General features: G+C 38.7%; 1 protein-coding gene across 1 annotated transcript in view; it reads right to left on the bottom strand.

Annotated features, from left to right (window-relative positions):
- LOC135568936 (asparaginyl-tRNA synthetase-like) overlaps nt 1-15815 on the bottom strand; it is a 42659-nt gene that overhangs the window by 23464 nt on the left and 3380 nt on the right. Inside the window, exons 4-5 of the mRNA XM_065015714.1 lie at nt 14529-14626; nt 14233-14259 (exon numbers count right to left, since the gene is read on the bottom strand). Of these exons, the coding sequence (XP_064871786.1) occupies nt 14233-14259; nt 14529-14626 (125 nt within the window). The remainder of the gene's footprint in view (nt 1-14232; nt 14260-14528; nt 14627-15815) is intronic.

Here is a 15815-nt window from a genome sequence, read left to right as displayed (position 1 = left end):
GAACAGTGTAGAGTAGAATAGAACAGAACAGTGTAGAGTAGAATAGAACAGAATAGAACAGTGTAGAGTAGAATAGAACAGTGTAGAGTAGAATATAACATAATAGAACAGTGTAGAGTAGAATAGAACAGTGTAGAGTAGAATAGAACAGAATAGAACAGTGTAGCGTAGAATAGAACAGTGTAGCGTAGAATAGAACAGTGTAGAGTAGAATAGAACAGTGTAGAGTAGAATTTAACAGAATAGAACAGTGTAGCGTAGAATAGAACAGTGTAGAGTAGAATAGAACAGTGTAGAACAGAATAGAACAGTGTAGAGTAGAATAGAACAGTGTAGAGTAGAACAGAACAGTGTAGAGTAGAACAGAACAGTGTAGAGTAGAACAGAACAAAATAGAATAGTGTAGAGTAGAATAGAACAGTGTAGAGTAGAATAGAATAGAACATTATAGAGTAGAATAGAACATTATAGAGTAGAATAGAACAGTGTAGAGTAGAACAGAACAGTGTAGAGTAGAATAGAACAAAATAGAATAGTGTAGAGTAGAATAGAACAGTGTAGAGTAGAATAGAACAGTGTAGAGTAGAATAGAACAGTGTAGAGTAGAATAGAACAGAACAGTGTAGAGTAGAATAGAACAGAATAGAACAGTGTAGAGTAGAACAGAATAGAACAGTGTAGAGTAGAATAGAACAGTGTAGAGTAGAACAGAATAGAACAGTGTAGAATAGAACAGTGTAGAGTAGAATAGAACAGTATAGAGTAGAATAGAACAGTGTAGAGTAGAATAGAACAGTGTAGAGTAGAATAGAACAGAACAGTGTAGAGTAGAACAGAATAGAACAGTGTAGATTAGAATAGAACAGTGTAGAGTAGAATAGAACAGTGTAGAGTAGAACAGAATAGAACAGTGTAGAATAGAACAGTGTAGAGTAGAATAGAACATAATAGAGTAGAATAGAACAGTATAGAGTAGAATAGAACAGTGTAGAGTAGAATAGAACAGAATAGAACAGTGTAGAGTAGAATAGAACAAAATAGAATAGTGTAGAGTAGAACAGTGTAGAGTAGAATAGAACAGAACAGTGTAGAGTAGAATAGAACAGAATAGAACAGTGTAGAATAGAACAGTGTAGAGTAGAATAGAACACAATAGAGTAGAATAGAACAGTATAGAGTAGAATAGAACAGTGTAGAGTAGAATAGAACAGAATTGAACAGTGTAGAGTAGAATAGAACAGTGTAGAGTAGAATAGAACCGTGTAGAGTAGGATAGAACAGTGTAGAGTAGAATTGAAAAGAATAGAACCGTGTAGAGTAGAATAGAACAGTGTAGAGTAGAATAGAACAGTGTAGAGTAGAATAGAACAGTGTAGAGTAGAACTTAATAGAACAGTGTAGAGTAGAATAGAACAGTGTAGAGTAGAATAGAACAGAATAGAACAGTGTAGAATAGAACAGAGTAGAACAGTGTAGAGTAGAATAGAACAGTGTAGAATAGAAACAGAATAGAACAGTGTAGAGTAGAATAGAACAGTGTAGAGTAGAACAGAACAGTGTAGAGTAGAATAGAACAGAACATTATAGAGTAGAATAGAACAGTGTAGAGTAGAACAGAACAGTGTAGAGTAGAATAGAACAAAATAGAACAGTGTAGAGTAGAATAGAACAGTGTAGAGTAGAATAGAACAGTGTAGAGTAGAATAGAACAGAACAGTGTAGAGTAGAATAGAACAGAATAGAACAGTGTAGAGTAGAACAGAATAGAACAGTGTAGATTAGAATAGAACAGTGTAGAGTAGAATAGAACAGTGTAGAGTAGAACAGAATAGAACAGTGTAGAATAGAACAGTGTAGAGTAGAATAGAACATAATAGAGTAGAATAGAACATAATAGAGTAGAATAGAACAGTATAGAGTAGAATAGAACAGTGTAGAGTAGAATAGAACAGAACAGTGTAGAGTAGAATAGAACAGAATAGAACAGTGTAGAGTAGAACAGAATAGAACAGTGTAGATTAGAATAGAACAGTGTAGAGTAGAATAGAACAGTGTAGAGTAGAACTTAATAGAACAGTGTAGAGTAGAATAGAACAGAATAGAACAGTGTAGAGTAGAATAGAACAGAATAGAACAGTGTAGAGTAGAATAGAACAGAGTAGAACAGTGTAGAGTAGAATAGAACAGTGTAGAATAGAACAGAATAGAACAGTGTAGAGTAGAATAGAACAGTGTAGAGTAGAACAGAACAGTGTAGAGTAGAATAGAACAGTGTAGAGTAGAATAGAATAGAACATTATAGAGTAGAATAGAACAGTGTAGAGTAGAACAGAACAGTGTAGAGTAGAATAGAACAAAATAGAACAGTGTAGAGTAGAATAGAACAGTGTAGAGTAGAATAGAACAGTGTAGAGTAGAATAGAACAGAACAGTGTAGAGTAGAATAGAACAGAATAGAACAGTGTAGAGTAGAACAGAATAGAACAGTGTAGATTAGAATAGAACAGTGTAGAGTAGAATAGAACAGTGTAGAGTAGAATTTAACAGAATAGAACAGTGTAGCGTAGAATAGAACAGTGTAGAGTAGAATAGAACAGTGTAGAACAGAACAGAACAGTGTAGAGTAGAATAGAACAGAATAGAACAGTATAGAGTAGAATAGAACAGTGTAGAGTAGAACAGAACAGTGTAGAGTAGAATAGAACAAAATAGAATAGTGTAGAGTAGAATAGAACAGTGTAGAGTAGAATAGAATAGAACATTATAGAGTAGAATAGAACAGTGTAGAGTAGAACAGAACAGTGTAGAGTAGAATATAACAAAATAGAATAGTGTAGAGTAGAATAGAACAGTGTAGAGTAGAATAGAACAGTGTAGAGTAGAATAGAACAGTGTAGAGTAGAATAGAACAGAACAGTGTAGAGTAGAATAGAACAGAATAGAACAGTGTAGAGTAGAACAGAATAGAACAGTGTAGATTAGAATAGAACAGTGTAGAGTAGAATAGAACAGTGTAGAGTAGAACAGAATATAACAGTGTAGAATAGAACAGTGTAGAGTAGAATAGAACAGTATAGAGTAGAATAGAACAGTGTAGAGTAGAATAGAACAGTGTAGAGTAGAATAGAACAGAACAGTGTAGAGTAGAATAGAACAGAATAGAACAGTGTAGAGTAGAACAGTGTAGATTAGAATAGAACAGTGTAGAGTAGAATAGAACAGTGTAGAGTAGAACAGAATAGAACAGTGTAGAATAGAACATAATAGAGTAGAATAGAACAGTATAGAGTAGAATAGAACAGTGTAGAGTAGAATAGAACAGAATAGAACAGTGTAGAGTAGAATAGAACAAAATAGAATAGTGTAGAGTAGAACAGTGTAGAGTAGAATAGAACAGAACAGTGTAGAGTAGAATAGAACAGAATAGAACAGTGTAGAGTAGAACAGAATAGAACAGTGTAGATTAGAATAGAACAGTGTAGAGTAGAATAGAACAGTGTAGAGTAGAACAGAATAGAACAGTGTAGAATAGAACAGTGTAGAGTAGAATAGAACATAATAGAGTAGAATAGAACAGTATAGAGTAGAATAGAACAGTGTAGAGTAGAATAGAACAGAATTGAACAGTGTAGAGTAGAATAGAACAGTGTAGAGTAGAATAGAACCGTGTAGAGTAGGATAGAACAGTGTAGAGTAGAATTGAAAAGAATAGAACCGTGTAGAGTAGAATAGAACAGTGTAGAGTAGAATAGAACAGTGTAGAGTAGAACTTAATAGAACAGTGTAGAGTAGAACTTAATAGAACAGTGTAGAGTAGAATAGAACAGTGTAGAGTAGAATAGAACAGAATAGAACAGTGTAGAGTAGAATAGAACAGAATAGAACAGTGTAGAGTAGAATAGAACAGAGTAGAACAGTGTAGAGTAGAATAGAACAGTGTAGAATAGAACAGAATAGAAAAGTGTAGAGTAGAATAGAACAGTGTAGAGTAGAACAGAACAGTGTAGAGTAGAATAGAACAGTGTAGAGTAGAATAGAATAGAACATTATAGAGTAGAATAGAACAGTGTAGAGTAGAACAGAACAGTGTAGAGTAGAATAGAACAAAATAGAACAGTGTAGAGTAGAATAGAACAGTGTAGAGTAGAATAGAACAGTGTAGAGTAGAATAGAACAGTGTAGAGTAGAATAGAACAGAATAGAACAGTGTAGAGTAGAACAGAATAGAACAGTGTAGATTAGAATAGAACAGTGTAGAGTAGAATAGAACAGTGTAGAGTAGAACAGAATAGAACAGTGTAGAATAGAACAGTGTAGAGTAGAATAGAACATAATAGAGTAGAATAGAACAGTATAGAGTAGAATAGAACAGTGTAGAGTAGAATAGAACAGAACAGTGTAGAGTAGAATAGAACAGAATAGAACAGTGTAGAGTAGAACAGAATAGAACAGTGTAGATTAGAATAGAACAGTGTAGAGTAGAATAGAACAGTGTAGAGTAGAATAGAACAGTGTAGAGTAGAATAGAACAGAATAGAACAGTGTAGAGTAGAATAGAACAGAGTAGAACAGTGTAGAGTAGAATAGAACAGTGTAGAATAGAACAGAATAGAACAGTGTAGAGTAGAATAGAACAGTGTAGAGTAGAACAGAACAGTGTAGAGTAGAATAGAACAAAATAGAACAGTGTAGAGTAGAATAGAACAGTGTAGAGTAGAATAGAACAGAATAGAACAGTGTAGAGTAGAATAGAACAGAATAGAACAGTGTAGAGTAGAATAGAACAGAGTAGAACAGTGTAGAGTAGAATAGAACAGTGTAGAATAGAACAGAATAGAACAGTGTAGAGTATAATAGAACAGTGTAGAGTAGAACAGAACAGTGTAGAGTAGAATAGAACAGTGTAGAGTAGAATAGAATAGAACATTATAGAGTAGAATAGAACAGTGTAGAGTAGAACAGAACAGTGTAGAGTAGAATAGAACAAAATAGAACAGTGTAGAGTAGAATAGAACAGTGTAGAGTAGAATAGAACAGTGTAGAGTAGAATAGAACAGAACAGTGTAGAACAGAATAGAACAGTGTAGAGTAGAACAGAATAGAACAGTGTAGATTAGAATAGAACAGTGTAGAGTAGAATAGAACAGTGTAGAGTAGAACAGAATAGAACAGTGTAGAATAGAACAGTGTAGAGTAGAATAGAACATAATAGAGTAGAATAGAACAGTATAGAGTAGAATAGAACAGTGTAGAGTAGAATAGAACAGAATTGAACAGTGTAGAGTAGAATAGAACAGTGTAGAGTAGAATAGAACCGTGTAGAGTAGGATAGAACAGTGTAGAGTAGAATTGAAAAGAATAGAACCGTGTAGAGTAGAATAGAACAGTGTAGAGTAGAATAGAACAGTGTAGAGTAGAATAGAACAGTGTAGAGTAGAACTTAATAGAACAGTGTAGAGTAGAATAGAACAGTGTAGAGTAGAATAGAACAGAATAGAACAGTGTAGAGTAGAATAGAACAGAATAGAACAGTGTAGAGTAGAATAGAACAGAGTAGAACAGTGTAGAGTAGAATAGAACAGTGTAGAATAGAACAGAATAGAACAGTGTAGAGTAGAATAGAACAGTGTAGAGTAGAACAGAACAGTGTAGAGTAGAATAGAACAGTGTAGAGTAGAATAGAACAGAATAGAACAGTGTAGAGTAGAATAGAACAGTGTAGAATAGAACAGAATAGAACAGTGTAGAGTAGAACAGAACAGTGTAGAATAGAACAGTGTATAGTAGAATAGAACAGTGTAGAGTAGAATAGAACAGAATAGAACATTATAGAGTAGAATAGAACATAATAGAACAGTGTAGAGTAGAATGGAACAGAATAGAACAGTGTAGAGTAGAATAGAACAGTGTATAGTAGAATAGAATAGAACAGTGTAGAGTAGAATAGAACAGTGTAGAGTAGAACACAACAGAATAGAACAGTGTAGAGTAGAATAGAACAGAATAGAACAGTGTAGAGTAGAATAGAACCGTGTAGAACAGTGTAGAGTAGAATAGAACAGTGTAGAGTAGAATAGAACAGAACAGTGTAGAGTAGAATAGAACAGAATAGAACAGTGTAGAGTAGAATAGAACAGTGTAGAGTAGAATAGAACATAATAGAACAGTGTAGAGTAGAATAGAACAGTGTAGAGTAGAATAGAACAGAATAGAACAGTGTAGGGTAGAATAGAACAGAATAGAACAGTGTAGAGTAGAATAGAACAGAATAGAACAGTGTAGAGTAGAATAGAACAGTGTATAGTAGAATAGAATAGAACAGTGTAGAGTAGAATAGAACAGTGTAGAGTAGAACACAACAGAATAGAACAGTGTAGAGTAGAATAGAACAGAATAGAACAGTGTAGAGTAGAATAGAACCGTGTAGAACAGTGTAGAGTAGAATAGAACAGTGTAGAGTAGAATAGAACAGAACAGTGTAGAGTAGAATAGAACAGAATAGAACAGTGTAGAGTAGAATAGAACAGTGTAGAGTAGAATAGAACATAATAGAACAGTGTAGAGTAGAATAGAACAGTGTAGAGTAGAATAGAACAGAATAGAACAGTGTAGGGTAGAATAGAACAGTGTAGAGTAGAATAGAACAGTGTAGAGTAGAACTTAATAGAACAGTGTAGAGTAGAATAGAACAGTGTAGAGTAGAATAGAACAGAATAGAACAGTGTAGAGTAGAATAGAACAGAATAGAACAGTGTAGAGTAGAATAGAACAGTGTAGAGTAGAATAGAACAGTGTAGAGTAGAATAGAACAGAACAGTGTAGAACAGAATAGAACAGTGTAGAGTAGAACAGAATAGAACAGTGTAGATTAGAATAGAACAGTGTAGAGTAGAACAGAATAGAACAGTGTAGAATAGAACAGTGTAGAGTAGAATAGAACATAATAGAGTAGAATAGAACAGTATAGAGTAGAATAGAACAGTGTAGAGTAGAATAGAACAGAATTGAACAGTGTAGAGTAGAATAGAACAGTGTAGAGTAGAATAGAACCGTGTAGAGTAGGATAGAACAGTGTAGAGTAGAATTGAAAAGAATAGAACCGTGTAGAGTAGAATAGAACAGTGTAGAGTAGAATAGAACAGTGTAGAGTAGAATAGAACAGTGTAGAGTAGAACTTAATAGAACAGTGTAGAGTAGAATAGAACAGTGTAGAGTAGAATAGAACAGAATAGAACAGTGTAGAGTAGAATAGAACAGAATAGAACAGTGTAGAGTAGAATAGAACAGAGTAGAACAGTGTAGAGTAGAATAGAACAGTGTAGAATAGAACAGAATAGAACAGTGTAGAGTAGAATAGAACAGTGTAGAGTAGAACAGAACAGTGTAGAGTAGAATAGAACAGTGTAGAGTAGAATAGAACAGAATAGAACAGTGTAGAGTAGAATAGAACAGTGTAGAATAGAACAGAATAGAACAGTGTAGAGTAGAACAGAACAGTGTAGAATAGAACAGTGTATAGTAGAATAGAACAGTGTAGAGTAGAATAGAACAGAATAGAACATTATAGAGTAGAATAGAACATAATAGAACAGTGTAGAGTAGAATGGAACAGAATAGAACAGTGTAGAGTAGAATAGAACAGTGTATAGTAGAATAGAATAGAACAGTGTAGAGTAGAATAGAACAGTGTAGAGTAGAACACAACAGAATAGAACAGTGTAGAGTAGAATAGAACAGAATAGAACAGTGTAGAGTAGAATAGAACCGTAGAACAGTGTAGAGTAGAATAGAACAGTGTAGAGTAGAATAGAACAGAACAGTGTAGAGTAGAATAGAACAGAATAGAACAGTGTAGAGTAGAATAGAACAGTGTAGAGTAGAATAGAACATAATAGAACAGTGTAGAGTAGAATAGAACAGTGTAGAGTAGAATAGAACAGAATAGAACAGTGTAGGGTAGAATAGAACAGAATAGAACAGTGTAGAGTAGAATAGAACAGAATAGAACAGTGTAGAGTAGAATAGAACAGTGTATAGTAGAATAGAATAGAACAGTGTAGAGTAGAATAGAACAGTGTAGAGTAGAACACAACAGAATAGAACAGTGTAGAGTAGAATAGAACAGAATAGAACAGTGTAGAGTAGAATAGAACCGTGTAGAACAGTGTAGAGTAGAATAGAACAGTGTAGAGTAGAATAGAACAGAACAGTGTAGAGTAGAATAGAACAGAATAGAACAGTGTAGAGTAGAATAGAACAGTGTAGAGTAGAATAGAACATAATAGAACAGTGTAGAGTAGAATAGAACAGTGTAGAGTAGAATAGAACAGAATAGAACAGTGTAGGGTAGAATAGAACAGTGTAGAGTAGAATAGAACAGTGTAGAGTAGAACTTAATAGAACAGTGTAGAGTAGAATAGAACAGTGTAGAGTAGAATAGAACAGAATAGAACAGTGTAGAGTAGAATAGAACAGAATAGAACAGTGTAGAGTAGAATAGAACAGTGTAGAATAGAACAGAATAGAACAGTGTAGGGTAGAATAGAACAGTGTAGAGTAGAACTTAATAGAACAGTGTAGAGTAGAATAGAACAGTGTAGAGTAGAATAGAACAGAATAGAACAGTGTAGAGTAGAATAGAACAGAATAGAACAGTGTAGAATAGAACAGAACAGTGTAGAGTAGAACAGAACAGTGTAGAGTAGAACAGAACAGTGTAGAGTAGAATAGAACAGTGTAGAGTAGAATAGAACAGAATAGAACAGAATAGAACAGTGTAGAGTAGAACAGAACAGTGTAGAGTAGAATAGAACACAATAGAACATTATAGAGTAGAATGGAACAGTGTAGCGTAGAATAGAACAGTGTAGAGTAGAATAGAACAGTGTAGAGTAGAATTTAACAGAATAGAACAGTGTAGCGTAGAATAGAACAGTGTAGAGTAGAACAGTGTAGAACAGAACAGTGTAGAATAGAACAGAATAGAACAGTGTAGAGTAGAACAGAACAGTGTAGAGTAGAATAGAACAGAATAGAACAGTGTAGAGTAGAATAGAACAGTGTAGAGTAGAATAGAACCATGTAGAACAGTGTAGAGTAGAATATAACAGTGTAGAGTAGAATAGAATAGAACAGAACAGTGTAGAGTAGAATAGAACAGTGTAGAGTAAAATAGAACAGAATAGAACAGTGTATAGTAGAATATAACAGTGTAGAGTAGAATAGAACAGTGTAGAGTAGAATAGAACAGAATAGAACAGTATAGAATAGAACAGTGTAGAGTAGAACACAACAGAATAGAACAGTATAGAAGAATAGAACAGTGCAGAGTAGAATAGAACAGTGTAGAGTAGAATAGAACAGACTAGTGTAGAGTAGAATAGAACAGTGTAGAGTAGAATAGAACAGAATAGAACAGTGTAGAGTAGAATAGAACAGTGTAGAGTAGAATAGAACAGAATAGAACAGTGTAGAGTAGAATAGAACAGAATAGAAGTGTAGAGTAGAATAGAACAGAATAGAACAGTGTAGAGTAGAATAGAACAGAATAGAACAGTGTAGAGTAGAATAGAACAGTGTAGAGTAGAATAGAACAGTGTAGAGTAGAATAGAACAGAGTAGAACAGCATAGAACAGAATATAACAGTGTAGAGTAGAATAGAACAGTGTAGAGTTGAACACAACAGAATAGAACAGTGTAGAGTAGAATAGAACAGAATAGAATAGAACAGTGTAGAGTATAACACAACAGAATAGAACAGTATAGAATAGAACAGTGTAGAGTAGAATAGAACAGTGTAGAGTAGAATAGAACAGTGTAGAGTAGAACACAACCGAATAGAACAGTATAGAACAGTGTAGAGTAGAATAGAACAGTGTAGAGTAGAATAGAACAGTGTAGAGTAGAATAGAACAGTATAGAATAGAACAGTGTAGAGTAGAATAGAACCGTATAGAATAGAACAGTGTAAAGTAGAATAGAACAGTATAGAATAGAACAGTGTAGAGTAGAATAGAACAGTGTAGAATAGAACACAACAGAATAGAACAGTATAGAATAGAACAGTATAGAGTAGAATAGAACAGAATAGAACAGTGTAGAATAGAATAGAACAGTGTAGAGTAGAATAGAACAGTGTAGAGTAGAATAGAACAGAACAGTGTAGAATAGAATAGAACAGTGTAGAGTAGAATAGAACAGTGTAGAGTAGAATAGAACAGAATAGAACAGTGTAGAGTAGAATAGAACAGTGTAGAGTAGAATGGAACCGTATAGAATAGAAGAGAACAGTGTCGAGTAGAATAGAACCGTATAGAATAGAATAGAACAGTGTAGAGTAGAATAGAACAGTGTAGAATAGAACACAACAAAACAGTATAGAACAGTATAGAATAGAACAGTGTAGAGTAGAACACAACCGAATAGAACAGTATAGAACAGTGTAGAGTAGAATAGAACAGTGTAGAGTAGAATAGAACAGAATAGAACAGTGTAGAGTAGAACAGAACAGTATAGAATAGAACAGTGTAGAGTAGAATAGAACAGTGTAGAGTAGAATAGAACCATATAGAATAGAACAGTGTAAAGTAGAATAGAACAGTATAGAATAGAACAGTGTAGAGAAGAATAGAACAGTGTAGAGTAGAACACAACAGAATAGAACAGTATAGAATAGAACAGTATAGAGTAGAACAGAATAGAACAGTGTAGAATAGAATAGAACAGTGTAGAGTAGAATAGAACAGTGTAGAGTAGAATAGAACAGTGTAGAGTAGAATAGAACAGAACAGTGTAGAATAGAATAGAACAGTGTAGAGTAGAATAGAACAGTGTAGAGTAGAATAGAACAGTGTAGAGTAGAATAGAACAGAATAGAACAGTGTAGAGTAGAATAGAACAGTGTAGAGTAGAATAGAACCGTATAGAATAGAATAGAACAGTGTAGAGTAGAACACAACAGAATAGAACAGTATAGAACAGTGTAGAGTAGAATATAACAGCTCCTTTCCTGAGGACGGCTCACCTCTCACAGTTCTGGGCGACTTTAACCTCCCCACGTCTACCTTTGACTCATTCCTCTCTGCCTCCTTCTTTCCACTCCTCCTCTTTTGACCTCACCCTCTCACCTTCCCCCCCTACTCACAAGGCAGGAAATACGCTCAACCTCATCTTTACTAGATGCTGTTCTTCCACTAACCTCATTGCAACTCCCCTCCAAGTCTCCGACCACTACCTTGTATCCTTCTCCCTCTCGCTCTCATCCAACACTTCCCACACTGCCCCTACTCGGATGGTATCGCGCCGTCCCAACCTTCGCTCTCTCTCCCCCGCTACTCTCTCCTCTTCCATCCTATCATCTCTTCCCTCTGCTCAAACCTTCTCCAACCTATCTCCTGATTCTGCCTCCTCAACCCTCCTCTCCTCCCTTTCTGCATCCTTTGACTCTCTATGTCCCCTATCCTCCAGGCCGGCTCGGTCCTCCCCCTCCCGCTCCGTGGCTCGACGACTCATTGCGAGCTCACAGAACAGGGCTCCGGGCAGCCGAGCGGAAATGGAGGAAAACTCGCCTCCCTGCGGACCTGACATCCTTTCACTCCCTCCTCTCTACATTTTCCTCTTCTCTCTCTGCTGCTAAAGCCACTTTCTACCACTCTAAATTCCAAGCATCTGCCTCTAACCCTAGGAAGCTCTTTGCAACCTTCTCCTCCCTCCTGAATCCTCCTTCCCCTCCCCCCCTCCTCCCTCTCTGCAGATGACTTCGTCAACCATTTTGAAAAGAAGGTCGACGACATCCGATCCTCGTTTGCTAAGTCAAACGACACCGCTGGTTCTGCTCACACTGCCCTACCCTGTGCTCTGACCTCTTTCTCCCCTCTCTCTCCAGATGAAATCTCGCGTCTTGTGACGGCCGGCCGCCCAACAACCTGCCCGCTTGACCCTATCCCCTCCTCTCTTCTCCAGACCATTTCCGGAGACCTTCTCCCTTACCTCACCTCGCTCATCAACTCATCCCTGACCGCTGGCTACGTCCCTTCCGTCTTCAAGAGAGCGAGAGTTGCACCCCTTCTGAAAAAACCTACACTCGATCCCTCCGATGTCAACAACTACAGACCAGAACGTGCCGTCCTTGGCCAGCTCTCCCGCTATCTCTCTCAGAATGACCTTCTTGATCCAAATCAGTCAGGTTTCAAGACTAGTCATTCAACTGAGACTGCTCTTCTCTGTATCACGGAGGCGCTCCGCACTGCTAAAGCTAACTCTCTCTCCTCTGCTCTCATCCTTCTAGACCTATCGGCTGCCTTCGATACTGTGAACCATCAGATCCTCCTCTCCACCCTCTCCGAGTTGGGCATCTCCGGCGCGGCCCACGCTTGGATTGCGTCCTACCTGACAGGTTGCTCCTACCAGGTGGCGTGGCGAGAATCCGTCTCCACACCACGTGCTCTCACCACTGGTGTCCCCCAGGGCTCTGTTCTAGGCCCTCTCCTATTCTCGCTATACACCAAGTCACTTGGCTCTGTCATAACCTCACATGGTCTCTCCTATCATTGCTATGCAGACGACACACAATTAATCTTCTCCTTTCCCCTTCTGATGACCAGGTGGCGAATCGCATCTCTGCATGTCTGGCAGACATATCAGTGTGGATGACGGATCACCACCTCAAGCTGAACCTCGGCAAGACGGAGCTGCTCTTCCTCCCGGGGAAGGACTGCCCGTTCCATGATCTCGCCATCACGGTTGACAACTCCATTGTGTCCTCCTCCCAGAGCGCTAAGAACCTTGGCGTGATCCTGGACAACACCCTGTCGTTCTCAACTAACATCAAGGCGGTGGCCCGTTCCTGTAGGTTCATGCTCTACAACATCCGCAGAGTACGACCCTGCCTCACACAGGAAGCGGCGCAGGTCCTAATCCAGGCACTCGTCATCTCCCGTCTGGATTACTGCAACTCGCTGTTGGCTAGTCTCCCTGCCTGTGCCATTAAACCCCTACAACTCATCCAGAACGCCGCAGCCCGTCTGGTGTTCAACCTTCCCAAGTTCTCTCACGTCACCCCGCTCCTCTGCTCTCTACACTGGCTTCCAGTTGAAGCTCGCATCCGCTACAAGACCATGGTGCTTGCCTACGGAGCTGTGAGGGGAACGGCACCTCAGTACCTCCAGGCTCTGATCAGGCCCTACACCCAAACAAGGGCACTGCGTTCATCCACCTCTGGCCTGCTCGCCTCCCTACCACTGAGGAAGTACAGTTCCCGCTCAGCCCAGTCAAAACTGTTCGCTGCTCTGGCCCCCCAATGGTGGAACAAACTCCCTCACGACGCCAGGACAGCGGAGTCAATCACCACCTTCCGGAGACACCTGAAACCCCACCTCTTTAAGGAATACCTAGGATAGGATAAAGTAATCCCTCTCACCCCCCCCTTAAAAGATTTAGATGCACTACTGTTCCACTGGATGTCATAAGGTGAATGCACCAATTTGTAAGTCGCTCTGGATAAGAGCGTCTGCTAAATGACTTAAATGTAAATGTAAATGTGTAGAGTAGAATAGAACAGAATAGAACAGTATAGAATAGAACAGTGTAGAGTAGAATAGAATAGTGTAGAGTAGAATAGAACAGAATAGTGTAGGGTAGAGTAGAATAGAACAGAATAGAACAGTATAGAATAGAACAGTGTAGAGTAGAACACAACAGAATAGAACAGTATAGAATAGAACAGTGTAGAGTAGAATAGAACAGTGTAGAGTAGAATAGAACAGAATAGAACAGTGTAGAGTAGAATAGAACAGAATAGAACAGTGTAGAATAGAATAGAACAGTGTAGAGTAGAATAGAACAGTGTAGAGTAGAATAGAACAGTGTAGAGTAGAATAGAACAGTGTAGAATAGAACAGAATAGAACAGTGTAGAGTAGAATAGAACCGTATAGAATAGAATAGAACAGTGTAGAGTAGAATAGAACAGTGTAGAATAGAACAGAATAGAACAGTGTAGAGTAGAATAGAACCGTATAGAATAGAACAGAACAGTGTAGAGTAGAATAGAACCGTATAGAATAGAACAGTGTAGAGTAGAATAGAACCGTATAGAATAGAACAGTGTAGAGTAGAATAGAACCGTATAGAATAGAACAGTGTAGAGTAGAACGGAGTAGAAAATAAAGTACTTTATTATAAGCAAACATAGTTACACAATTTGAACACGTAATTGAATTAAAATGCTCTTACCATCCGTATGTCTCATCCAAACCAGCCCTGAAGAAGACGCATGACGTGTGTTTATTCACAGACGAGCAATTACCAAATTTGTGTTGATTCCATGTGTACATATTAATGACTATGTTGTGTAAATATATATACTCAATATTCCACTTTTTAAATGTCTGTCTGTTGTATTGCAAATATATGTATGTATTTATATAGTTTATATGTATTGGACATGAAATGCGGTTTTCTGTATTTCTTAGATTTTCTTTTATCTGAAAGTTGTAACAGAGTTATTTCATAACGTAGTGTGTTCCTACTGTGCTAGACGTTTCTTCAGTAGGTCCAGTCTCTCCTCTCTCAGAGAACCTCCACACATCTCTCCTACTCCGGGGACTAATAGATCTACTGCTGCTGCCTGGAGAGGTACACACACACACACACACACACACACACACACACATACGGGTACACAGACAGGTACACACACACGGGTACACAGACAGGTACACACACACACACACACACACACACACACACACACGGGTACACAGACAGGTACACATACACACACACACACACACACACACACACACACACACACACACACACACACACACACACACACACGGGTACACAGACAGGTACACACACACACACACGGGTACACAGACAGGTACACACACACACACACACACACGGGTACACAGACAGGTACACACACATACACACACACACACAAAGGTAAGTATACACACACACACACACACACACACACACACACACACACACACAGGCACACACAACTGGGTGACTAAAGGACTGTCATCTTTTCCACTAAACCGTAAGGAGATGACAGTGTGGAAGAAAGAACATTTAAAATTACAGATGACACCGGTTCAACTGACCTGACCCGGAACCGGATCAACTGACCTGACCCGGAACCGGTTCAACTGACATGACCGGTTCAACTGACATGACCCGGGACCGGTTCAACTGACATGACCCGGGACCGGCTCAACTGACATGACCCGGGACCGGCTCAACTGACATGACCCGGGACCGGCTCAACTGACATGACCCGGAACCGGCTCAACTGACATGACCCGGAACCGGTTCAACTGACATGACCCGGAACCGGTTCAACTGACATGACCCGGAACCGGCTCAACTGACATGACCCGGAACCGGCTCAACTGACATGACCCGGAACCGGTTCAACTGACATGACCCGGAACCGGTTCAACTGACATGACCCGGAACCGGTTCAACTGACATGACCCGGAACCGGTTCAACTGACATGACCCGGAACCGGCTCAACTGACATGACCCGGAACCGGTTCAACTGACATGACCGGCTCAACTGACATGACCGGCTCAACTGACATGACCCGGGACCGGTTCAACTGACATGACCCGGGACCGGCTCAACTGACATGACCCGGGACCGGCTCAACTGACATGACCCGGGACCGGTTCAACTGACATGACCCGGGACCGGTTCAACTGACATGACCCGGGACCGGTTCAACTGACATGACCCGGGACCGGTTCAACTGACATGACCCGGGACCGGTTCAACTGACATGACCCGGAACCGGTTCAA

Source organism: Oncorhynchus nerka, unplaced genomic scaffold, assembly GCF_034236695.1.
Source record: "Oncorhynchus nerka isolate Pitt River unplaced genomic scaffold, Oner_Uvic_2.0 unplaced_scaffold_1320, whole genome shotgun sequence".
In the NCBI taxonomy this organism is placed as follows: domain Eukaryota; kingdom Metazoa; phylum Chordata; class Actinopteri; order Salmoniformes; family Salmonidae; genus Oncorhynchus; species Oncorhynchus nerka.
Note: the sequence above shows the minus strand (reverse complement) of the source record. Positions and strands in the feature narration are given on the sequence as shown.